This window comes from Bos grunniens, chromosome 15, assembly GCF_055505025.1.
Source record: "Bos grunniens cultivar Pamir isolate PY7600 chromosome 15, Bosgru_T2T1.0, whole genome shotgun sequence".
Taxonomy (NCBI): Eukaryota; Metazoa; Chordata; class Mammalia; order Artiodactyla; family Bovidae; genus Bos; species Bos grunniens.
Window position 1 is genome coordinate 40,765,140 of NC_141179.1, and position 26,123 is coordinate 40,791,262.

Genomic DNA, 26,123 nt, shown 5'->3' on the forward strand with positions numbered 1-26,123 from the left:
CTACTTCCACAATATTTGCAGAGCAAGACTGCCCTGCGAGCGCCCAGGACCCATGCAGAAGCCCAGCAGTGTCGACAGTCTAGTGACCTGCAGGAGGACTGCAGCCGTGGTTCCTTCTCTTCCCACCAGCGGCTGACCCCACCTCCCCACCAGCCAGCCCTGTCACCAGGCTGGCGCAGACAGACAGGCAGGAAGCAAGCTGAGTGCCTGTTCTTTAGCTGCTGCAGAATTAACTAGACCCCACTGGCAGTCACCAGCACCAGAGGACAATCTTACGCAACTCACCATGCCTTCCAGAAAGAGCCCTGCGGGAAGAAGAGAAAAAACAGTGTGACTCTTCTCTCCTCACCTTTGGCTGCAGACCCCCCAAAGCTTCCTTCCTTGGCATCTTATTCTGCACTGAGTCTCCAACTATGGGTGGTCTTTACCACATTACCACTTCTTTTTCCCCTTTGCTTTACAGATATACTGGTGTTCACACAGAGCCTGGTATAAGTGATGCTTAAAGGACTTGCTTTAACTTTATTTCTTGCTTTAAATAAACTCATATTATTGCTTACAGTTGAGAAATACTGGACTCAGAAATTCAGGATCCCCAACGATGTTTTAGGAGCAGGGCTCAGGGACCATCCCAATATGGCATTTCACTGCCCAGTTTGCTGAAGGCATTGGCTTGGGAAGGTAGGTTTGGCTCTCTCCTGTCCATCCTGTGATACCCACCAAGGCACACCTGCCATTGACCTAGCATAGGTTTTCTCAAAGAGGGCAGGAATCGGAACCATACTCATAGCAGTGATGCAGCAAAGTAGTAAGAGCACAAGAATTAGGGACAGACCACTTAGGTTTAAGTCTTACAGAGCCGTTTCCTTGCTGTGTGACCTTGGGCAAGTTACCAAACCTCTCTGGGCTCCAAGTTGCTTACCCTTAAAATGAAGATAACATGGTAAACAACTCAATCAGATGTTCTGAGCATTACATGAGTTAATATATACAAATATTTCAGTATAATTTCTAGTATATACTAAATGCTAAATACATCTTTTTTCTCAATTCTTATTATGTTTATTCTAACTGTATATCTATCACCTATTAAGCAATGGCTTGCAGGTAGTGTACTACGAAGAATAATGAACTCAGTGTTCAAGTCAAGTAAACCAAGGATGGCTTTCTCCTCCATCCTTGGGTGGTGAGGTTTTAGGGGGTGTAATCATTGCTTCATGTGCTGCTGCCCTTTCCACTGGCTCTTCTTGTTTGAAGGATTATAGAGGAAAGTTGGAGGAGCAGGAGAAGATACAAATAAATTTTGCCTGGTCTTGCGTGTGGCCAGGGCTCAGGCCTGCCCACCGATCTCAGACCCCCACACACCATCCCACTCTTTGTGCTTGAGAACAAAACTTATCTTTCTTATGACAAACCTCTTACATATTCGGATATTCCAGTTTCTGTGAATGTAAATTAAAAAAAAAAAAATCCACCACTGTAAGGTAGAGAGGGACTTTCTGGGTCATGGCACGTGACCATATAAATCAGATTCAGAAAAGGAAGAAAAACGTCCTTTTGAAGGTTAACAATTTAAATTCAATCCCATGTTTATGGCATGACGATTTCATGCTGGTTGGCTTTTTTGGGCACACTTTTTCCTGGAGTGCCACAAAATTAGAATTTTTCAATCACGGCTAATTCCCTCTCCCCACTTCCCCACCCAAGTTTGTACCTTAAGCATTGAGAGGCATGTTTTGAATGCACGGAAAAGGCTAAACTATAATCATTGGCTGAAGTCTAATCCCTCTTGCAATCCCAATAAATGAAAACTAAATATCAGCAAATGGATGAATTTCGGAGAAACATCTGTGTTCCATTACAGAATCGCTGGCAACAATGGTGTTGACATACTCTGTGTTACCAGTTATTTCCTCTTGGATTTGCCGAGACTGGAGGATTCCTTCTCGTTTCTGAAAACGGGGGTGGGGTGGGGAGAGGGTTGGGGAGGAGGAGAGAAAAATATGCTTTAGAAAAATACAAAAAACTGATTAACATTCCTGATACTGAGAAAGTTACTGGCATTTAAGAAATGAATCCAGCGATGAGATACCGCTAGAAGTGAAACAAGGCCCCTGGTTTCCTGGGACTGGACTGTACCATTTATACTTAAGTGCAATTAGTGTTTATTCCAAACAAGTCGGCTGTTTCTTGGATGGTGACTCTTTTCTTTCTTTATTGGAAGACCTTCTGCTGGAAGCACACTGCCTCCTGGAGAAATCCACAGTAAACCAAATGGAAATGAAGGCCAGGGTGTGTCTGCCCTCCGACTGGGGCCACAGTGGGAAGCCGAGAAACACATTTAACTGGGGGGCGGGGTGGGGGAAGGGGGGGAGGGGCGTGGGTTTGGGTGGAGGAACTGAGGCCAACTTGGAGAACTCAGGAGGAGAGTTTTTAAAAAGTGTTTAACTAGGGGAGCTTTTAAGTAAGTAGTACAGTCCTTAGGTAACTAGCTTATGCTCTGAGAAAAGGGTAAGCACTTTGTAAGTCCATCCACTCATCCATCTGCCCATCATCTGTCTACCCCCTCCCATCAACTCATCCTCTTTCTTCTCCATTTCAGTAATCAGTGCCTTCTCCGTACAAGCCCCTCTGTTGGACTTATGACAGTTTCGGACCTCGAGGAACTTAAGAATAAAATGGGGTAGATGAACAGGTAAGCAAGAAGGTTTTCCTCAAACAAGCCCCTGGTTTATGCCTTAGGACCCAGCTCAATTATTAGAAAAGGATCTTCTTTCCCTCTCAAATGTGTGGTGGATAAGCAATAACATGGTCGCCCCCTGCAGAGAGGAAGTGCTGAGAGCAGGACCAGAACAAGTGCTTTCAGCTGGCAGGGTCAGCCTAGGATTGGGCTGGACACAGATGAGAGACCACTCTAGTGGGAGGAATGGCCCCAGCAAAAAAGGCAGAGTCCGGGGAGCACAGGGACGATCAGAATGCTGTTCGGAGAGACAGAGGCGGCTATTAGTCAATTTTTAAAAAATTAATTTATTTGGCTACCCCTGGTCTTAGTTGCAGCATGCAGGATCTAGTTCCCTGATCTGGGATCAAACCTGGGTCCCCTGCTTTGGGAACGCAGAGTCTTAGCCAGTGGACCAAGAGAAGTCCCTACTGTTAGTCAACTGAGTGCTGGTTTATGTGGGCATGTGAGCTGATGAAGCAGTGCTGGGGTTCAGGGAGACCTTCTGATGAAGGTGAGGAGAGAGATGCATTCATCAGGTCCCTACTCAATCAGTTACCAGACACTTGGAAGATAGTCTAGGCATGGCAAGAGGTTGTCAGAGCAAATCCATCTTCCACAAAGGCCAAGGTATGTCAAGAAGGAGCCTCCAAGCTTCATTCTCTTAGCTAAAGCCCACCTTCTGACCCTCCTGCCCAACTTTCACAAGCTTTTCTTGGCATTCCCAACAGCCACAGAAACTAGCATCCTTACAAAATCCTTTTACAGAAGGAAAGGTAGAGCTGGATAAAGGCCATGCCTGTATCTGGATTAGATTAAGAAGAATGAACTATCAAAGCAAAAAAGGAAGAAAAAAATGTAAAATACCATTTAAAAAAGATCCAGTGAGGATAAACCAGGACTGTCTCCAAATTCAGCTTCAACATATGTAAAAATTTTCACATAGGACTAATAAGGCCATTCACAGACATCAAACCTCATCTCCAACAACAGACAGAATTAATAAATGCTTGTACATAGAATGGAAAAGAATTCTGGGTTCAGTGCCCCTCATAGCATCCTGATTCACTTCGATCCACTATTTGTTCCCTAAAGAACTAACCCTCTAGTTCAGTCAGCATCTTACAGCCATTTGAGTCATGCTTCTGTGCCTGTTTAACTTGATAAAGCAAAACACCCCATAAAACCTGACATGCCTTGATGCCATTTTACGTAACACGTCCTCCTTTCTCCCTCATGCTAACGAAACGGCCTGCAGGAGAAATTAAACCAGCGATAGGCTTCTGATGGCCTATAACTGAGCTCAAAATAAGGCATGAGACACGGGCCTGCAGTGACCACTGTTTCACCCCTCATCCTCACAAATCCTGAATCATAGTTTTAAAAAATATAATGAAATGGATTCACACTTTATTGATTGGTAAAAAAAAAAAATGATACAATAGAGATGGCCTGGATTCACTAGGAAGATGCATATACCAGGAGGCTCTGGGCTGGCCGCATATCCATAAAATCCTTCATGCCATGCTTGACACAGTTGAGAGCCCAATAAGTGAGGCCAATTAGTCCCTTTCAGTCAGCTGCACTCAGTGTCTGAACCACACACGTTTGCATTGACAAGGGGCCTCTGATAGCCCTCTCCACTGCTTAGGCAGTCCTGTCTCTGGGCAAGCAGGGCCAAGGTGTCATATTCCTATTATATCCCCTTAATGTTTGGCAAGTTAAGTACCCAGAAGGCATTGGAAAAAATACTTTTTCATTAGGGCACAGCTGAGTGGCACCCCCATGTCCGCCTTTCCTCCGGTTCACTTCTGATCCTTGAAAGCCTGGCCCAAAGACCTTTCGTCCAGGAAGCTGGCCTGGCCTGGCTTCTCAAGCAAATCCTACTGGCCCTCCAGGCTCTTCTTCACCAAGGGATGGCAGAGCCGCCAGACAGAACCCTGGATAACCTTGAATAACCAGGGAGTTGTTCATTAGGGATGTTCTCCCTTGCAGCATGTTTATTTGGAAAAGAACAGAAGCCAACAAAATGACGACCTTTTGCTCAACAGCATAAAGTTGGAAAATAAAATTGAATTTGAGTATCTAATGGGGTTAGGAGCAGAATGAGATAGTCATGGGGAGAGAGCATCCCCTCATTGTGGAAAGGACAGAGCCATGTGTGAATGGAAATTCCACATAATAATCTGCACAAGATGACTTGATACCCCAGCTGCGCTTCTCTGGGCAGGTGAAAAGTGGTAGTGCCCTCAACATGGGCACGGCCTGTCAGGGTCTCTCTCAAACACACATGTGTACACATGCACACGTGCCCTCACATGCACAAATACCTGCCTCTTCTCAATAACTGTGCATTGGTTGTTTAACCAAAAAATGACTCTCCATGGCTTGTAGGACATATACATACACACATAGGAATGTGTTCTCCTAATCCTACTACACAGACCTCACAAATATATACAGCACCCACCCTCAAATATATAACACCCAGGCGCCTTCCTCACAAAAGCATGTAAACCCCAGGCGCACGCCCCACATAAGGCTGTCCCGGACACAAGCACACGCTGTTCCACCCTTTGTACATTTATCGGAGATGAGCCCACATGCATCAGAAAGCTCACTGACAAGCTTCCCAACACACAGTGCACCCAGGCACACTCAGCATTCATTTGGTCCTCCTAGCAAGCTTCCCAGTGTGCCCGAGCTCACCCCGGAGCTCAGCCCCTGTACCCCGTTAAGGGCACTGATGTTTGTAGGGGTTTCTGACTTACCTGGACCACAACCACTTGGATGGAAACATGGTCTGGGAGTCGGATTGGTGCCCGGAAATACTGGGACAGAGCAACTAGCAGATGCAAGATGGCTACCAGGCTCTTGGCATGGACAGCTGAAATAAAAGATGATTTATAAATCAGAGAATCTTCTTTCAGGTTCTAGGCAGATATAAACAGATACTCAAAACAAAGCAGTGCCACACAGGCTAATGCAGTCTGTGTCCTGGTCTTGTGAGGCCGTTCATGGCCATCAAACCTCATCTTCAGCTACATGCAGAATTAAATGCTTGTACACAAAATGGAAAAGAAATCTGGGTTCAGTGACCCCTCACCCAGCATCCTGATTCACTTTGATCCACAATCAATGCCCCTTTCATCCAACCCCTAAGGGTCAGGGGACACTCTTAGTCATTGTAGGCCTCACCCTGGGCCCCCTCGGTTCTCAGCCAGATCCCGTGGATTCACTTCTTAGATGGTGTTACTCCTGGATTGCAGTGCAGTGCTTCTCCACTCTGACTGGGATCCAGAAAACAGCTGGAACCTGAGTGCTGATCAGCGTGGCGCCACCGCCACCTTCTTCACTCTCTGCCAATGACCGTAAGCATGTCTGCTGTTTCCCCCTCCCTTCCCATCTGATGGGAACTCTATGGGTTATCACCCCTACTCTTGTTCCAAGGCTCTACACAAAGCAGGCCCTCAGTCAGTGAACACGGAGTCAGGACACCGGGTGCCTTCCTTCATCCAGGGCTTTAAGACCCCCAGAGGAAGGCATGGGAGACACCCCAGGATTTTGTTGCTCTCTTGAGTGCCATGCATACTGAGTGCAGGCAGTGCCCTTTGGGTCATAGCTGGGAGGGGATGTTCATGCCCCAGCTGCCTTCTATAGCTGAGCTGTGTGCTGGATGGTAAGCCGTGTATGCCAGAAAAGGCTGGGAAACTACTGAGTTGTAGCTTTCTGAGACGAGAGGACAAAAGGTGTGATGTAACGGGCACACAGGGTCAGGCCAACTGGAGCCTGTGTTCTGACCTGACAAACTACCATTCCCTTACTGAGTTCACGGCCTTGGGTAAGCCATTCAAGGCCCCTGAGGCTCAACCTGCTCAACCTCGCACATGAGGACAACAATGCCTGTGAAGAAATGCAGGTGGTAAGAACTTCCAGACATAACATAGGCAAAGCTCCTAGCACATAGCAATGCCTAGGAATGGTGGGGTTTTGTGTGTGTGTGTGTGTGTGTGTAATAAAGTTTTATTAAAGTATAAAGGAGATAGAGAAAGCTTCTGACATAGACATCAGAAGGGGGCAGAAAGACTACCTGCCTGCTAGTCTTTAGCTGGATGTTACATAGTTACTAAGTAAAAAGTAAAAGTAAAAAGTCGCTCAGTCGTGTCCGACTCTTTGCGACCCTGTGGACTGTAGCCTACCAGGCTTCTCCATCCATGGGATTCTCCAGGCAAGGATACTGGAGTGGGTTGCCATTCCCTTTTCCAGGGATATTTTTTTATTATCACTTATGAGAAAGTGCCTGGCATCCAGGCAACTAAACCATGTCAACTTTCTCCCCTTTCTTTCACTAAAGGAGAAAGTCTCCAGATACTTTAACTGCCTTCACAGGGAAAGTAAGTCCTGCCAGCCTTATGGGTCTAATTACAGGGGCATTTAAGGAAGGAAAAAGAAATGTCTATTTTGTGTAGTTAGTGAGTGTGACCTGGGCCCATTATTAGGGTGTCATTCTGTCTGCCCTGGGATCAATAAATCTGCTCCAACAGAAGCTTTGGGAAATCACCAAGAAAATGAAATGATTCAGACCATTCTTGGGAACTCATTAGAGTTTTCTGTTATCACTGATGCTTCAAAGAAGGTTTTCCACTGACTCTGATGAACAGCAACTCAATACCACCACCAAACAGCAGATGAACTGTTCTTAACTCATGGCCTTCCAGAAGGAGTTTTCAGCTTGGGGCCTTTGGCTTTGTCAACTAAGAATCCCCCAACATTTATAGCCTTAAAAAAGGCACCTGGGGGCTTCCCTCGTGGTCCAGTGGTAAAGAATTCATCTGCCAATGCAGTGACACGGGTTCAATCCCTGATCGGGGAACAAAGATCCCATGTGCTATGAGGCAGCTGAGCCCATGCAGCAACTAGAGAGTCCGAGTACCACAAGTAAGACCCAGTGTGACCCACTCACCCTTTCAAAAAAGGGCCCCTTGCATGGGACTGACCCACTGACATGATGGACAAGGCAAAATCTGGGTTTGTTCTTCCAGTCAGAACTGACCACGTCAGTCCTGTCACTGAGGCTTGTAAGGACATTTGCTACCACTCCCTTTTCTCATAATGCTGGAAAAGCTGTGGTCAGAAATCTTGTTCTCACACTCTGGTGATGCTGTATGCTGCCTTGACTGTCTTGGTAAGCAAAGCAGAGCTGTGCTGCAGGCACCATACAGATGTCAGACTCTTCCAATGAGTGCTCTGTCTTTCTGGGTATACTTTCAAGAGAGAAAATTACATAGTTTCTCTCTTTTTCTCTCTCTCTCACATCACATACATGCTATGTAAAAAGGATGTTAAATAATAAATGCTGGAGAGGGCACGGAGAAAGGGAATCCTTCTATCCTGTTGGTGGAAATGTAAACTGGTGTAGCTACCATGGAAAACAGTGCAGAAGTTCCTCAAAAAATAAGAGTTAGCATATGAACCAGCAATCCCATTCCTGGGCATATATCTGGACAAAATCATAATTCAAAAAGATACATGCACCCTTATGTTCATAGCAACACTATTTACAATAGCCAAGACATGGAAACAACTTAAATGTCCATTGAAAGATGAATAGATAAAGAAGATGTGGTGTAATCAACAGAGGTATGGATAAAGAAGATGTGGTAATATATAAATGGAATATTACTCAGCCATTAAAAAGAATGAAACAACGCCATTTGCAACAACATGGACAGACCTAGAGAGTATCATACTGAGTGAAGTAAGTCAGGGAAGGAGAAATATCATATGACATCCTTTATATGTGGAATCTAAAAAGAAATGATACAAATAAACTTACAAAACAGAATGAGACTCACAGACTTAGAAAATGAACTTATGGTTGCCAGAGGGAAGGGACAATTAGGAAGTTTGGGAAGGTCATGGACACACTGCTATATTCAAAATGGACAACCAACAAGTACCTGTCATATAGAACTTGGAACTCGACTCAGTGTTATGTGCCAGGCTGCGTATGAGGAGGTCTTGGGGAGAATGGATACATGTCTATGTGTTGCTGAGTCCCTTCGCTGTTCACCCAATACTAAACATTGTTAATCGTCTATACCCCAATACAAAATTAAGTTTAAAGTTTGGGGGAAAAAAGATATGGCATATTTACAGAATAGAATACTACTCAGCCATTAAACGGAGAAGGTGACGGCACCCCACTCCAGTACTCTTGCTTGGAAAATCCCATGGATGGAGGAGCCTGGTGGGCTGCCATCTATGGGGTCACACAGAGTCGGACACGACTGAAGCGACTTAGCAGCAGCAGTAGCAGCAGCCATTAAAAAGAATGAAATAATGCCATTTGGATGGACCTAGCGATGATCATACTAAGGGAAGTAAGCCTGGCAGAGAAAGACAAAATATCACACGATATCACTTCTAGGTGGAATTTAAAATATGACACAAACGAACTTATCTACAAAACAGATTCGCAGACACAGAGAACAGACGTACGGCTGCCAAGGAGGAGGGTGGGTGAGGAGGGGATGGGCTGGGAGGTTAGGGTCAGCAGATGCAAGGTGTTACACACAGAGTGGATAAACAAGGCCTTACGGCACAGCACAGGTAACTATATTCAGTATGCTGTGATAAAACATAATGGGTAATTATCATTAATATATTATCATTTTAAAAAATCTGGGAAACGCACACCCAAATGTAAGACGATGGTTCAGACAAGCAGTCTAACTTCAATTTTTTTAAAAAAAGTAAGCAGAGAAATCCTTTGTTCCAAAAGCCAGCAGGCAAAACTGATGAAAAGGAGTACAACTGCTCTGGCCCCTTTATCCTAACTACAGAGCTGCTTCTCTTCTCCTCAGTGATGCCTGAGATTTTCCTTGCAAATCCCAAGGTTGGGACAAACACGATTTAATAGTCACTGCTTTAATAAATTATAGGACATCCACAAGATGAGATAGTTTGCATGCATTGAAAATCATTGACAAAGTAGATAGATGTAAATATTAAGAATATTAAAGAGAACTAGAAATAAGGTAAATATATACATTTATGGATTTATGCCTATAAATACACATATATTTGTACACACATACATACATGTATATAAATACACACACATACACATATGTGCACAAATACACACATACACACACGTACTTGTTGCCAAGCCTTGGAAAGTGAAAAAAAAACAAAATGCTATAGCTGAAAGATTCTTTTTTACTGCTTCAAATGTTTCTTTAGAATAAAGACATGTTATCATTTCAATTAAGAAAGCTTCTGACAACCTCTGTGTATCTGGGCACTCTCATCCCTTTATCTCTCAGCACATCTCCGGGTGTCTTCTCCCTGATGCCGGGCAGAATGCAGGGCCACTGTGCGCCTGTGCTCAAGTCAGGGTGGAAACGTGCAGAACGACAGCAGGGCTGAGAAGCCAGGCCTCCACTGTATAAACTGGGCCCTGCAGACCCCACAAAGGTCGCTCCAGGGCTGGGAAACTGTTTCAAGGGTGCTGCTGAGTGAGAAATAGTTCTCCAAACATGAATTGTGGTGGAAACAGAAATTGGTGCAATTTGGGAGGAGGCAGTTTGGCAGTATGTGTTAGGACCTTAAAATGTACATATCCTTTGGCTCTAAACTAACATTGCTGAGGTTTTATTCCTAAGAAGTAATTATGTCTATGAGCAGACAGAACTCCTCAGGCTGTACTGATATTAGTGAGAAAATGGAAAAAAAATCTTAAAATCTGTCATAAGTAAATTATGATATACCTAATCTACATCATATTAGATTTTAAAAAGTGACATAAAGAAGGATAATGATCTGTAAAGATAAACACTTTCTAAACATATATACAGGTTTATCTCATCTTCATAAAAATATATTTTATATGCAAAGTATATGCACACATTTTATTCATTTATTGATGTATTTAGTTCTTACAAACACATACACACACCACCCCCAAAGAACATCACAAGGCTGACAGTGCTTGTATCTGATGGACAGCTCTTGGGGGCAGTACGTGTGGGCTCAGTACACAGGCTCTGCAGCCAGACTCTCTGGGTCTCATTCCTGGCTCCACCACTCACCCACGTGTGACCTTGAACAATGACACTCCTTTAGCAAATAGTATTGTTCTTAGTATTGCCAATCATTTTTCCACGCTTTAGGGATACAACAGTAAAGGGACAAAAATCCTTGCCCTTGGGAAGCTTACATTTATTGTTTCTTAACCTCTCTATGCCTTAACTTTACCATCTGTTAAATGGGGACAGTAGAATCTTTACCTCAGATGGTTGAATAACGATTGCAAGGCTCCAAATATGTAAAGTGTTTAGATAAGTACAAGGCATACAGCATGATAAATATGTTAAATATGTTAGATGTTATTTAAGCGTCTTTTAACTGTATTTTCTAAATTTTCAATAATAAAAATTATTACTGTGAATGAAAAAAAAAAGAAAAGGAAGAATCCCCTAAAACCATGGATCAAGGACCTCGGAAACTCAGTGCTGTCCCTGCCATCTTGATCCTGAGTGGAAAGATGACACAATGTCCTCAGAAAGAGCCAGGGAAGATAACCAAGAGAGGAGGGGTTAGAGCCTGCCCTGGGAGTCATGCCCGCCATATTCCTTATCACAGAAACCACTGCAGCCTGAAGCCCCAAGGCATCACAGGGAGCTGGTCCCTGAGATAATTATTCCCTCTGACCTAGTAATTCCTCTCAGTTCTGGAAAGCTATCTGATGAGAATAATTCAAGAAAAGCAAAGAGTCACAACCTAACATTTAACTCGGCACTATCTGATATTAGCAATAAGCTGGAAAACATTCTAAAAAAGATCAATGTCAACATAGGGTTTAAGTTAACTACGGGACACCTAGCCCAGGAAACAGAGCAGCTATCAAAAATTATAACTACAAAAACCACATGCAAATATAGAAGATACGTATGATGTAATATTAAGAGAGGATAACAAAATGAGTTTGTACATGCCTTCATCAAGTAAAAATATGAAAAACTATGCATTGATGTGGATAGTAATGACAAAAAAATGAAAACAGCTAGATGAGAGTGGTAATAGATGTGATTATTTTACTTGTAGACATTTCCCTATAAGAAATGAAAGTGAATGCAAACCCAAAACAAATCATTCAAAGCCATTGAAGACAAGGGTTCTGATGTGGTTTTAAAAAATTCCAATCTTAAACCAGGCAAAATGGTTTGGGGATGGGGAAGATGAAATGAGGAATGTTTCAGATCAAGGAAATGTCTTCCAGAAAGGGTTCTAGAAAGGTGGGAATATTGTGCCCTATTTAAATGAGGCCAGTGTATGGATGACAAGAAGAGAGGCTGAGACAGCATCAAATACATTTGCGGACAGAGATGTAGGTGGGGGGCTGGCCAGATGTTAAGGGTTGATTTGCTCACGTCAGCCTCAAATTCATCCTGGAGAAGGAAATGAAAACCCACTGGAGTCTTAGCCTCCAGTCCCCCTGAATGTGACCTTATTTGTAAAATCAATGCAGATGTGATTAGTTAAGATGAGGTCATGCTGGAGTAGGGGGAGTCCCTAATCCAACATGACAAGTGTCCTTATCAAAAGAGAAAATTTGGACACAGAGATATGCATAGAAGGAAGATGATGTGAAGAAATATAGCAATAAATCAGCCCTCTGTGAGCTCAGGAGAGAGGCCTGTAACAGATCCTCCCCTTGCAGCTCTCAGAAAGAACCAAGATACCCACCCCTTGGTCTCAGACTTGTGGCCTCCAAAACTGGGAGCAAATAAATTTCTGTTGCCTAAAAACAAATGAAAAAAAACAATTCCATCTTTCCTATTTTCCGAGTTGGATTCCATGATACACGAAAAGGAGTTTTGAAACAAGGTCCTACTACAGTAGCTCAGGGAATTATAGTCAATATCCTGTGATAAATCATAGTGAAAAATAATTTTTAGAAGAATGTGTGTATATATATATATATATGTATAACTGAATCACTTTGCTGTACAGCAGAGATTAACACAATACTGTAAACCAATTATGTTTCAATAAAAAAAAAAGAGAGCTCCAGAGGGTTTCCCCAATATTTCATTCCTTCCCTGGTGGCTCAGACAGTAAAGAAATTGCCTGCAATGCAGGAGACCTGGGTTCAATCCCTGGGTTGAGAAGATCTCCTAGAGAAGGGAATGGCAACTCCCTCTTGTATTCTGGCCTGGAGAATTCCATGGACAGAGAAGCCTGGTGGGCTACAGTCCATGGGGTTGCAAGAGTCGGAGAAGACTGAGCAACTAACAAATCAACTATACTTCAATTTAAAAAAAAAAAAAAGGTAAAAGGTGTTTTGTTTTGGAGAGGTATATAGAGATGGTCCATATTCAAAGGACTAGGAAATAGGATCAAATAAAACTGACCAGAGGTCAGCATCGGAGGACTTTAATGCTTATTAATATTATGGATTTCCAGAATGCAGATACATTACCCAAACTAGTGATCAGCTCCCTTTCCCTCCCCCGCTGAACATGATTAGCATTCCTGGGGCCTGGGGCAGCCTCTGGGGCTCACAGCGACGGCCTGCCCCCTCCCACCGTCAGGTGTCTGCTCTGCTCGGCACAGGATGCCTTGTTCCCCGTGCTGTGTGCTGCTCCAGGCGGCTTATCACGCCTGCAAGCAAAAGTGCAATTATGCTGAAGGAGGCATCCTTGGCATCTTTTTCCAATGAAGGATATTAGGAACCTGCTGAAGAGATAGCCAGTGGCAGCTATTAGGTCTCTGACTCGGAGAGGTCAGAGACCTTACTTTCTCAGGTCTAAAAGGTGGTTTTTTGGGGTGGGGTGAGGTTGGAGAAGGCACCCCACTCCAGTACTCTTGCCTGGAAAATCCCATGGGCGGAGGAGCCTGGTAGGCTGCAGTCCATGGGGTTGCTCGGAGTCAGACACGACTGAGCGACTTCACTTTTCACTTTCATGGAGTGAGAAGGAAATGGCAGAAGAATTTCCGTCTTGGAGAAGGAAATGGCAAGCCACTCCAGTGTTCTTGCCTGGAGAATCCCAGGGACGGGGGAGCCTGGTGGGCTGCCGTCTCTGGGGTTGCACAGAGTCGGACACGACTGAAGTGACTTAGCAGCTTAGCAGAGGTGGGGAGGAGACGTCCATTTCAAGTAATATACATCGGGACTTCCCTGGTTGTCCAGCGATTAAGAATCAGGCTGCAATGCAAGGGACGTGGGTTTCATCGTTGGTCTGGGAGGACTCCACATACTGTGGAGCACCGAAGTCCGTGTGCCACGACTACTAAGGCTGCACTCTAGAGCCCACGCACCAGAACTACCGAAGCGCGGTGCCTAGAGCCTGTGCTCTGCAACAAGAGAAGCCACCGCAGTGAGAAGCCCACACAGCGCACGTAGAGACGGCTCGCGTGCAGCAACAAAGGCCCAGTGCAGCCAAAAAAAAAATGTTTTAAGTTGTCTACATCAGATACAATAGATATAATACTCAATCTCTTAACACTTAAAAGGCAAAACCTACAATCTAAGTCATTTTATCCATCTAAATGCATATTTTTATTCTATCACAAAGAACAAAACAATGTTGGGCTCCCGATAGGAAAACGTGTTGTTGCTACTGGATTCGCTCAAATCTATTGATCTCATGTTGACTGATATGGACTCAATTAGGTCCATATTAGACAGCCAGGCCCTTGAGGCAGCAAGAGAATGAACCATTTATACTCTCTGAGATCCATGAGCTACACTTGCATGAAAACCTGAATTTTAAAATCCTATTCCAGTACCTATGCTCTCAACCATATCTTTGCTCCCTCTGGACAGTAAGGGGGTGAGAGGAAGAGGGTGGGCATTGGAATAGAGCCAAGTCCCTGCTCCCCGCTTCTCAGCTGCTCAAACTAGGGATCTCCACTTTCCAGAGCTTTGACAAGCTGGAGACAGTTTTTTCAAAAGGTTGTGCTGGGACTCAGACGTAGCTCAATGAGCAGGAGTTTCCTTCCCAACAATCTACATGAGGTTTCTACAGAATGTCTTTTACAGAAAAAGCACACTAGATTTTGACATTTTGTGGTCTTCCTCAGATTCCTTTGGATGAGGGTGATGAGCTTGCATTCTCAGGAAAGGCAGATCTCGCTCAGAGATGTATGGGTTTGCACCCACCCAGCTTATGATGCAACCTCCTGGGGAAACCCCACAGGTGTCCTGTACCAATCCCATTTCCCTTCACAAAACTCACTGTCTACGTTCCACTTGATGCTCCGAGGAGGAAGTTTCAGGGTTTCATTGATCTTCTCCAGGACAGTCTGCAGCTTTTGCTTCTGGGCAATCTCTGACTGGGTGACCTCAGCGACGTTCAGCTTCTCACTCTCGAGTTTCTCTGGGGCGACAAGGGAAAGAGAACAGCTATTACTTTTGCTACACACCACCCTAAGCCATGCACTCACACCTTCACTCATTCACTCACTCACCAAATACATACTGGCACCTAGTAAGAGGGTTGCTGCTGTCCCTTCCTCAGCTGATGGTGGCACTGTGCTGCTGGTATGTATTGTGAAGACCTAGGGATTGTGTCTTGAAACCCCAAAATGATAAGGCCTTAGGACCATGAGTGAGTGAGTGAAAGTCACTCAGTCATGTCTGACTCTTGTAACCCCATGGACTATATACATATACAGTCCATGGAATTCTCCAGGCCAGAATACTGGAGTGGGTAGCCTTTCCCTTCTCCAGAGAATCCAGGACCATAGGTGGGCATTTAACCCAGTTTATCATATTTGAGCTATTTCCCCTCATATCTGGGGTTTACCCTCTTTTTTCATGTCTGCCTTCTTCTCCAAGGACATTCCTGTGCCCCGACTAGAAAGCCTTCCGTGCTTCCCCTGGGCAGTGGTCAAGTCCTAATTCAAGGTGTTCTGAATACTCTCGTAGTGCAGTACAATATGAATCATATTTATGTCTCAATAACCTTCTTTCCTTTTAAACCCACGTGGAAGATAACTAATTTGATGTGTCCTATTTAATCAACTCTAACGCACACATCCTTTCACATTTTAACATCCCTGAAATCAGGCTGTCTTAAAACTGATGGGACCCTACAACTGCTGACAGCCAGATGGAAGCTGTAAGAGTTACCACTGCGTCTATGTGGATGAACTTGGTCATAACTCTTCACAGTGTGGTCACGTCCATGTCTCAGTAAGCCTACAAGATGCTGTACAGCAGAAATTAACAAAACATTGTAAATCAACTATACTTCAGTAAATTTAAAGAAAGCCTACATGAGCAATTTCAAAAAGTAGAACATAAAAATTCCAAGTCATAAGAAAGCATCAGGTAATAGTTTAATTGAAGGTTTTTTTTTCTCTTTGAGTGGTACTTATCCTGGTATATTTTAAAATCAATGGTTCAGGTATGCAATGACATAACCCCTTAATACTTAAAGGCAAAAAAAAAAGTCTATTTTATTGATGTAAATTTATATTTCTATCTTAAGGAACAATTTTGGATTCCTTTCACACGCTAGTAAAGTAATGCTCGAAATTCCCCAAGCCAGGCTTCAGCAATACGTGAACCGTGAACTTCCAGATGTTCAAGCCGGTTTTAGAAAAGGCAGAGGAACCAGGGATCAAATTGCCAACATCTGCTGGATCATCAAAAAAGCAAGAGAGTTCCAGAAAAACATCTATTTCTGCTTTACTGACTATGCCAAAGCCTTTGACTGTGTGGATCACAATAAACTGTGGAAAATTCTGAAAGAGTTAGGAATACCAGACCACCTGACTTGCCTCTTGAGAAACCTATATGCAGGTCAGGAAGCAACAGTTAGAACTGGACATGGAACAACAGACTGGTTCCAAATAGGAAAAGGAGTATGTCAAGGCTGTATATTGTCACCCTGCTTATTTAGCTTATATGCAGAGTACATAATGAGAAATGCTGGACTGGAAGAAACACAAGCTGGAATCAAGACTGCTGGGAGAAATATCAATAACCTGAGATATGCAGATGACACCACCCTTATGGCAGAAAGTGAAGAGGAACTAAAAAGCCTCTTGATGAAAGTGAAAGAGGAGAGTGAAAAAGTTGGCTTAAAGCCCAACATTCAGAAAATGAAGATCACAGCATCTGGTCCCATCACTTCATGGGAAATAGATGGGGAAACAGTAGAAACAGTGTCCGACTTTATTTTTGGGGCTCCAAAATCACTGCAGATGGTGACTGCAGCCATGAAATTAAAAGACGCTTCCTCCTTGGAAGGAATGTCCAACCTAGATAGCATATTGAAAAGCAGAGACATTACTTTGCCAACAAAGGTCCGTCTAGTCAAGGCTATGGTTTTTCCAGTGGTCATGTATGGATGTGAGAGTTGGACTGTGAAGAAAGCTGAGCACCGAAGAATTGATGCTTTTGAACTGTGGTGTTGGAGAAGACTCTTGAGAGTCCCTTGGACTGCAAGGAGATCCAACCAGTCCATTCTGAAGGAGATCAGCCCTGGGATTTCTTTGGAAGGAATGATGCTAAAGCTGAAACTCCAGTACTTTGGCCACCTCATGTGAAGAGTTGACTCATTGGAAAAGACTGATGCTGGGAGGGATTGGGGGCAGGAGGAGAAGGGGACGACAGAGGATGAGATGGCTGGATGGCATCACTGACTCGATGGACGTGAGTCTGAGTGAACTCCGGGAGTTGGTGATGCACAGGGAGGCCTGGTGTGATGCGATTCTTGGGGTTGCAAAGAGTCGGACACGACTGAGCGACTGAACTGAACTGAATAGGAAATAATGTTGTCTGCTATTCAGTTCAGTTCAGTTCAGTTGCTCAGCCGTGTCCGACTCTTTGCAACCCCATGAATGCAGCACGCCAGCCTCCCTGTCCATCACCAACTACCGGAGGTCACTCAGACTCATGTTCATCGAGTCGGTGATGCCATCCAGCCATCTCATCCTCTGTCGTCCCCTTCTCCTCCTGCCCCCAATCCCTCCCAGCATCAGAGTCTTTTCCAGTGAGTCAACTCTTCACATGAGGCGGCCAAAGTACTGGATTTTCAGCTTTAGCATCATTCCTTCCAAAGAAATCCCAGGGCTGATCTCCTTCAGAATGGACTGGTTGGATCTCCTTGCAGTCCAAGGGACTCTCAAGAGTCTTCTCCAACACCACAGTTCAAAAGCATCAATTCTTTGGTGCTCAGCTCTCTTCACAGTCCAACTCTCACATCCATACATGACCACAGGAAAAATCATAGCCTTGACTAGACGGACCTTTGTTGGCAAAGTAATGTCTCTGCTTTTCAATATGCTATCTAGGTTGCTCTTGGATTCACCTAATCCATTCTCCACAACTCACTGGAGGACTGACAGGACTTTCTGAAGCATGTTTAAAATGTCTTTTCTCCTCATTTTGAGGAGAAACTAATGAAAGTTCACCATCCATCAATGGTCCCCATATAGCTTATATTATCTTACTTCTCAGTAGTTGTAGCTTATCCAAGTCAAATGCCTCTTGAGTAATTCTTTGAAGACAAAATTGCCTAGTAGAAAATAGGTTATGGAAAAGCCTGAATGAATTTTTATTGTTCCCCTGTAGATACACAGTCAGGTTATATTCCACTTTTTCCCCATTTGTAATAAAGTTGCAGTAAACATCCTGTGTGTGTATGTATGTATATCTGTATTACCAACTGATTTTTACTGGTAAAAATAGAAGTTATTGTCTTACAAATTTTCTTCTTGAATACAGTCATCTTACCAAATTCCTTTATTATTCTTTGAGTTTTCAATATTCTCTAGGCACACAAATAACATAAAACATTACTGTCCCTATTGTGTAAGCTTATGTCACTCATTTCAATTTTATGACATTTTAAGATAGATTTCTTTGAGAGTCTCTTCTATTGTTTCTACCCTTCATATTATTTTAAAAATATTCAACCCTTAAAATTTAAGAGATCTACTCAAATAGTCCTACAGTTAAATAACTTCATTCAGTGTTACTAAGAATTTATAGATAATTTCTTTTTAAAGTCTTTAGTTTTTTTCCCCTTTATTCAGCTAATTTCAGCTAGTTCTATGAAAATTTCCATTACCAAATTCTTATTCTTCCAGGAAATTGTTTCTCTCATGTTATTATAGTTCTGAAAATTGTTCATCATTAGTTTAACTTGTTGTAAAGTAGTAGACATGATTTTGAAATAGGATGCTATTTAGAAAATTTTCTCAGGTAGGATTATATTGTAAATCTTTCAGTTGTTTTTGAAGTTAGCATCCAAATAGGCTTTTGCAGAGATTATTTATAGAAACAATGAAACAGTATTCAAAAAGTTCTCAAATATCAAAACAGGGCAGAATAAACTCAAGTATTCTGAATGGTTGTCATTCAGAATTGTTAGAATTGTTAGATATTCTAACAAACACAGTCACCACATATATCATACTATATAAATGTAACCACCCTTCAAAGAATTAGAATACATCAACTACTCCTTCCAATATGAACAATTCCTAAGTTATTATATTTTTGTTTCCAAAAACATGAAGAGGGCTAGTTTAAAAAAGTTTTTTTTATTGTATTATGGTCAAAGAATTTGGTCTGATTAGCTTGTTGAGGCTTTATGGACATAGTCAAAATTTGTAAGTGTTCCATGCAGTTGAAAAGAATGAGAATACTCATTTGGAGGTGTTGCTGGTCATTTAGATTGTCTAGGTCTTCTCTAGTTTTATGAACTTTTTCTTAATGTGTTATTAAAAGAAATATGTTAATGGTAGATTTGTCAAGTTCTTGTAATTCTGACCAACATTTAAAATTTTTATATAGTAACATTTAATGCATAAAATGTTTTAGTTTTAAAATGTCCTTGAAAGTGAAAGTGTAGTCGCTCAGTTGTGTCCGACTCTGTGCGACCCCATGGACTGTAGCCTACAATGTTCCTCTGTCCATGGGATTTTCCAGGCAAGAGTACTGGAGTGGGGTGCCATTTCCTTCTCCAGAGGATCTTCCCAACCCAGGGATCGAACCTGGGACTCCCACATTGTAGGCAGATGCTTTACCATCTGATCCACCAGGGAAATTCAAAATGTCCTTATTTCCTAGTAATGTTAGTCTCATTAATAATGTAGAGACTCTTCCACAGCAATGTTTTTCTCCTTAGTCTATTTCATATTAAAATAGTTACCCAGCTTTCTTTTAATTAGTATTGTCTAGTAGATATGATTATTCCCATTTTTTCTTTCAACCCTTCTGTATCCTCATATATTAAAGACTATGTCTAGTAAACAGCATATAGAAAGATTTTTTGTTATCTAGTGTGACAATCTTTTAAAAGCATAGAGCCAATTTACATTGATTGGGTTTACAAATATACTTGGATTCACTTGTATCAGCTTATTTTGAACTTTCTGTTACTCTATTTTTCTGATTCTTTATGTCCCACTTTCATCCTTGTCATCTCTTAGATTAAGGCTTCTATTCCCTCTCATTTTCTCCTTATTAAAAGTAGGGAGGCTATATACTCTGTCTTATTGTTTTAGTGGTTTCCTTAGAAGTTTTATCATCTGTGTTTAACTTACAGTCTTATGCTAATTAGTCTCTTTATCCATGTACTAAATAATACAAGGACCTCAGTACACTAACTAATCACTATTCCTGACTTAAGTGCTATAGTTGTCTGGGATTCTGATTCTACTATATCTTCATTTTTTGTTGCATTTCATATCTTTTCTGGGGGTTCATTTTCCTTCTTTGTGGAGAATACTCTAGAAATTCCTTTTAGTGAGGGTCTGTTGGTAGTAAACCCTCTCACTTCATGTTTGTTTAAAATGCCTTAATTTTCTCCCCATTTTTAAAAGTTTTTTTTTTTTTTTTTCTGGATATAAACTTGTAAGTTAACAATATTTTTCTGCACTTTGAAATTTTCATTCCAATAGCCTTGGGATTTTATTGTTCCTGATAAAAGACAGCTTTCAGTCTGTTGTTATAGGTAATCTCTTTTTTTCTCTTTGCTTTTGATCTTTTCTTTGCCTTCAGTGTCTTAGGTTTCATTATGAAGATTTCTGATTATTTGTCGTGTTTGGGATACTCTAAGATTCCTGAATCTAGACTTCATATCTTCCATCAGTTCTGAAATTTTTAATTCACTATGTCTTTAATTATTATCTATACACCATTCTCTTTGTTTTCTCCTGCTAGAATTCCAATTGGCCATGTGTTGGATTTTCTTAATCTCTGTTTTTAATTCTCCTTTTCCACTCCATTGTCTTTCTCACATTGCATTCTGGGTAATTTCTTCAGTGCCATATTCCAGCTCATCAATTCCTAATCAGCTGTGTCTAATCCATTGAAGTTTCTAATTACATTATTCCATTTTTTCCCATTTCTAGAAGTTCGATTTAGTTTTCTCTCATAGTTTGCTTGTCCAGTTTTGATAGTTACTTGTGCTTTTATCATCCTTTCAATAGTCTTAAAACTTCTGACATATTAAATGTATTTTATATTCCATAACTGATCAATTGCTCATATCTATAGCATTTGTGGGATGAATCTGTAGTTTATTGTTTTGGCTGATGCTGTCATACTGGCTTACTTTCATGTGTTTGGTGATTTCTGATCTTGAGCTCATTTACCTTGGAATTTTATCTCTGGGAATTTTTTGTAGCCTGGGTTTAAGGTTCATCCTTTTAAAGAGGCATATATTTGCTCCTGCCTTGGGAAGCACTAAAAACTTGGAACAGGTTTTAACTACATTTTCAGCTTGGGGCATTTAAAACCACATAAGTACTGTGAATTCTAGTCCAAAATGTGTGTGAGTACAGACATTTGATGATAAGGAATTATCAGTGCAGACTTCTTTCTTGTGTCCTATTCACATCCAAGGCTGAGACAGACATTTATCCTTACCCTCTCTGTGGGACAAGATTTTCTATTTCACCCATTGAAAGTGTTACACTTCAGAGACCCTGGTGTATACTCAGGAGCATCTGATCCAATTCCCCTTCCTTTCAGGCTTTCTCTCTTGACCCTGTAAGTGTGAGCCATTAAACCTCAGGCTAATTACTGTTTAGAAATTAACACTTATTTTACTGGATTTACACTTCCTTGTTGTTCTTGGCATCAGTAGGATTTCATTCCTTTCCAGTTAAGCCATACAATACAAAAAAATATGTGTTTTTTAAGGTTTATATTAAAGTATGCAGGCCAAGAAGATTTGCTTCAACATTTAGTGAGCCATAATGTTCAGCCTGGAAACCTATTTCCTTATCTTATTACATTAGCTTGCATATCCAAAACACTTATCATGGTGGTGATAGCCACCCTCTCTGACTTGTTCCTAATGCCGTGCCTTTGATATTTCACTATTTAATGTGTTCACTGTTAAGTTTTGTATAAATGGTCTTTATCATATTTAGGTAGTTTCCTTCTCTTCCTGTTACACTTGGGAGAGCTGTTGAAATGTATGACGTATTATTATTTGACATCTACTGAGAGATTTAGTTTTGCTATTGAAATTTGCACGTGTACTTTAAAATTGAGAATATACAAACACCGACAAAATTCAGGCTGTGAAAATTAAGTCCCCTCTTCCCTCTGCTGTCCCAAATACCCCAGTTCCACACTATGGAGAGTTTTTGTGACTCACCAGAGATACTCTCTACGTACTCAAATATTAGATGTGTCTCAATGCACAGACACACTGACACAACACTTCTGCACCATGCTGTTTTTTTTACTTAGTGAGACACTCTGGAGAGCTTCTCTACTACTTATAAACAAAAGAATAAGAATAAAAAGACTTTCATCCAGCTTTTGAGTTTTTCAGAGACCAGAAAATGTCCCCTCCAATTTAAGAATAGCAGTATACATTATCTTCAATCATCTTGGAATCAATGACTATCATAGCAACAGCCAGGGTAGTGCTATCCAAAAGAAATTTTGATGGAAATGCTCATTTCTGCACTATTCAATATGGTAGCCACTAGACATATTTGGCAAGGGAGCATTTGAAATGGAGTTGGTGTGACTAGGTAAATGAATTTTTAATTTCTTTTAATAACTACATGTGGTTGGTGGGTACTCTTTGAACAGCTCTACTGTAAAGCTGTACAGGTCATCTTCCTGGTTTTACAGAAGAGTGACCCGAGTTGCAGAGGAATGTTTTCGTGGCAGAACCAGGATTGGAACTCCGATCTATCTTGCTTTTCATTACTCTTTCAACTGTAGCATAGCTACTACTTCAGCCTAAGTACTTTTTTGGGTGTGGGGAAGAGATTCTCAAAACCAGTATGACCAAACCCTTCAAGATGCTGTTCCTCCTGGGACTCATGGAATCATCCCTATTTAACACTCACCATTTAGAGTATAGCATCATTGACTCAATGGACATGAATTTGAGCAAACTCTGGGAGACAGCAGAGGACAGGGGAGCCTGGTGTGCTGCAGTTCAAGGGGTTGCAAAAAGGTGGACATGACTTAGTGACTGAACAACAACAAGGCGGAGTCAGCCTCCTCTACATTCGGCTGCCCATTCTACACATCACTAGGTTCTCTCAGGAGATGGGAATACCAGACCATACTACCTGCCTCCTGAGAAAATCGTATGAAGACCAAGAAGCAGCAGTTGGAACTGGACATGGAGCAATGGGCTGGTTCAAATTTGAGAAAAGACTATGTCAAGGCTGTATGTTGTCACCCTGTTTATTTAACTTATATGCAGAGTGGTGGTGGTGGTTTAGTCGCTAAGTTGTGTCTGACTCTTGCAACTCCAAGGACTGTAGCCTTCCAGGCTCCTCTGTCCATGGGATTTTCCAGGCAAGAATACTGGAATGGGTTGCCATTTCCTTCTTCAGGGGATCTTCTCAACCCAGGGATCAAACCTGGGTCTCCTGCATTGCAGGCAGATTCTTTACCCACTGAGTACATCATGTGAAATGTTGGGCTGGGTGACTCATAAGCTGTAATCAAGATTGCTGGGAGAAATATCAACAACTTCAGATATGCAGATGATATACTTTAAAGGCAGAAAGTAAAGAGGAATTAGAAAGCCTCCTGATGAAGGTGAAAGAGGAGAGTGAAAATGTTGGCTTAAAACTCATGTAGAAAACTAAGATCATGGCATCTGGTCCCATCACTTCATGGCAAATAGATGGGGAAACAGTGGTAACAGTGACAGACTTTATTTTCTTGGGCTCCCCAAATCCCTGCAGATGGTGACTGCAGCCATGAAATTAAAAGATACTTGTTTCTTGGAAGAAAAGTTATGACCAACCTAGACAACATTTTAAAAAGCAGAGACATTACTTTGCCAACAAAGTCCACCTAGTCAAAGCTATGGTTTTTCCTTTTTTTGTTGTTGTTTTTTTACTTTAATTTTATTTTTAAACTTTACATAATTGTATTAGTTTTGCCAAATATCAAAATGAATCTGCCACAGGTATACATGTGTTCCCCATCCTGAACCCTCCTCCCTCCTCCCTCCCCTGTAGTCATGTATGGATGTGAGAGTTGGACTGTAAAGAAAGCTGAGCACCGAAGAATTGATGCTTTTGAATTGTGGCACTGGAGAACACTCTTGAGAGTCCCTTGGACAGCAAGGAGATCCAACCAGTTGATCCTAAAGGAAATCAGTCCTGAATATTCATTGGAAGGACTGATGCTGAAGCTGAAACTCCAGTACTTTGGCCACCTGATTCGAAGAACTGCCTCATTTGAAAAGACCCTGATGTTGAGAAAGATTGAAGGTGGAAAGAGAAGGGGACGACACAGGACGAGATGGTTGGATGGCATCATTGACTCAATGGACATGAGTTTGAGTAAACTCTGGGAGTTGGCGATGGACAGGGAGGCCTGGCGTGCTGCAGTCCACGGGGTCGCAAAGAGTCAGATGCGACTGAGCGACTGAACTGAACTGAACTGATGAAGGTGGAAGAGGAGAGTGAAAAAGCTGGCTTAAAACTCAACATTCAGAAAACTAAGATCATGGCATCTGTCCCATCACTCCATGGCAAATAGATGGGGATACAGTGGAAACAGTGACAGATTTTATTTTCTTGGGCTCCAAAATCAATGTAGACAGTGACTGCAGCCACAAAATTAAAAGAAGCTTGCTCCTTGGAAGAAAAGATATGACAAACCTAGGCAGCATATTAAAAAGCAGAGACCACTTTGCTGACAAAGGTCCATACGGTCAAAGCGATGGTTTTTTCAGTAGTCATGTACAGATCTGAGAGTTGGACCATAAAGAAGACTGAGTGCTAAAGAATTGATGCTTCGAATTGTTGTGGGAGAAGACTGTCAAACTTGTCAATCCGAAAGAAAATCAAGCCTGAATATTTATTGGAAGGACTGGAAAGACTTCAGCTAAAACTGAAGCTCTAATACTTTGGCCACCTGATGGGAAGAGCCGACTCATTGGAAAAGACCCTGATGCTAGAAAAGATTGAGGGCAAGAGAAGAGGGTAACAGAGGATGAGATGGTTGGATGACATCACTGATTCGGTGCACATGTGTTTGAGCAAACTCAGGGAGATAGTGAAGGACAGGGGAGTCTGGCGTGCTGCAGTTCATGGGGTTGCAAAGTGTCAGACAGGACTTAGCGACTGAAAAACAACAGGTTCTCTTGAAGCTTTTCCTTACCTACTGCCACTCCTGTAGTTTGACACCATCATTATCTTGTAAAAAGATGCTTTGCTGGAGTTTCTTCTACTGCCTCTAAGCGATCCTTCTGCGGCTCCTATTTCTGATGGTGCCATTTTGCTCAGAAGCCACCAACAGTGACCACTGCCCACTGAATATAGTCTAAAATTCTTAGTGCAAAGGTCTTCTATGAGGCAGGCTCATGTTTCTTTAAACAAATTTCTCATTTTAGAATGGTTTATAGATTTATAGAAAAGCTGAAATGACAGTTCAGATAGTTCCTACATCCTAAATCCAGGTTCGCCTATCTTTAACCTAGTTTACACTACTATGGTACATTTGTCACAACGAATGAACTGACGCTGGTACATGACTATTAACTAAACTCCATATTTATTTGGGTTTCACTAGTTTTCCCTAACATCTTGTTCTGTTCACACCTCCTCATTACCTGCCTAGACTCCTCTCTTCTAGGATCATTTTTTCCTCCCCCCAGAGATACCTGTTTCTTCAAAACCTTGACAGTTTTGAGGGATCCTGTGGTTTTTTTTCCCTGTTTTTCTCATGGTTAGACTGGAGATTTGGGAGAGGAAGACCACAGAGGTGAAGTGCCCTTTCATTGCCTCCTATCAAGGGTTCATGCTATGGATGGGAGTTATCACTGGAGACGCAACCTTGATTTGGCCAAAGTAGTGTCTGCGTGAGGTTCCTCCATACCCTGATCACTGGAAGCCAGTCACTAAATTCAGTCCATTTCAAGGGTGGGGAGTT

General features: G+C 42.1%; 1 protein-coding gene across 2 annotated transcripts in view; it reads right to left on the reverse strand.

Annotated features, from left to right (window-relative positions):
- Window positions 1–26,123, reverse strand: part of PARVA (parvin alpha) — a 179,548-nt gene that overhangs the window by 32,828 nt on the left and 120,597 nt on the right. For both annotated transcript variants that reach the window (XM_086340000.1, XM_086340001.1), the window contains 4 exons: window positions 14,968–15,108; window positions 5,491–5,606; window positions 1,894–1,952; window positions 286–305 (listed from right to left, as the gene is read on the reverse strand). In XM_086340000.1, coding sequence (XP_086196126.1) covers window positions 286–305; window positions 1,894–1,952; window positions 5,491–5,606; window positions 14,968–15,108 — 336 coding nt within the window. The remainder of the gene's footprint in view (window positions 1–285; window positions 306–1,893; window positions 1,953–5,490; window positions 5,607–14,967; window positions 15,109–26,123) is intronic.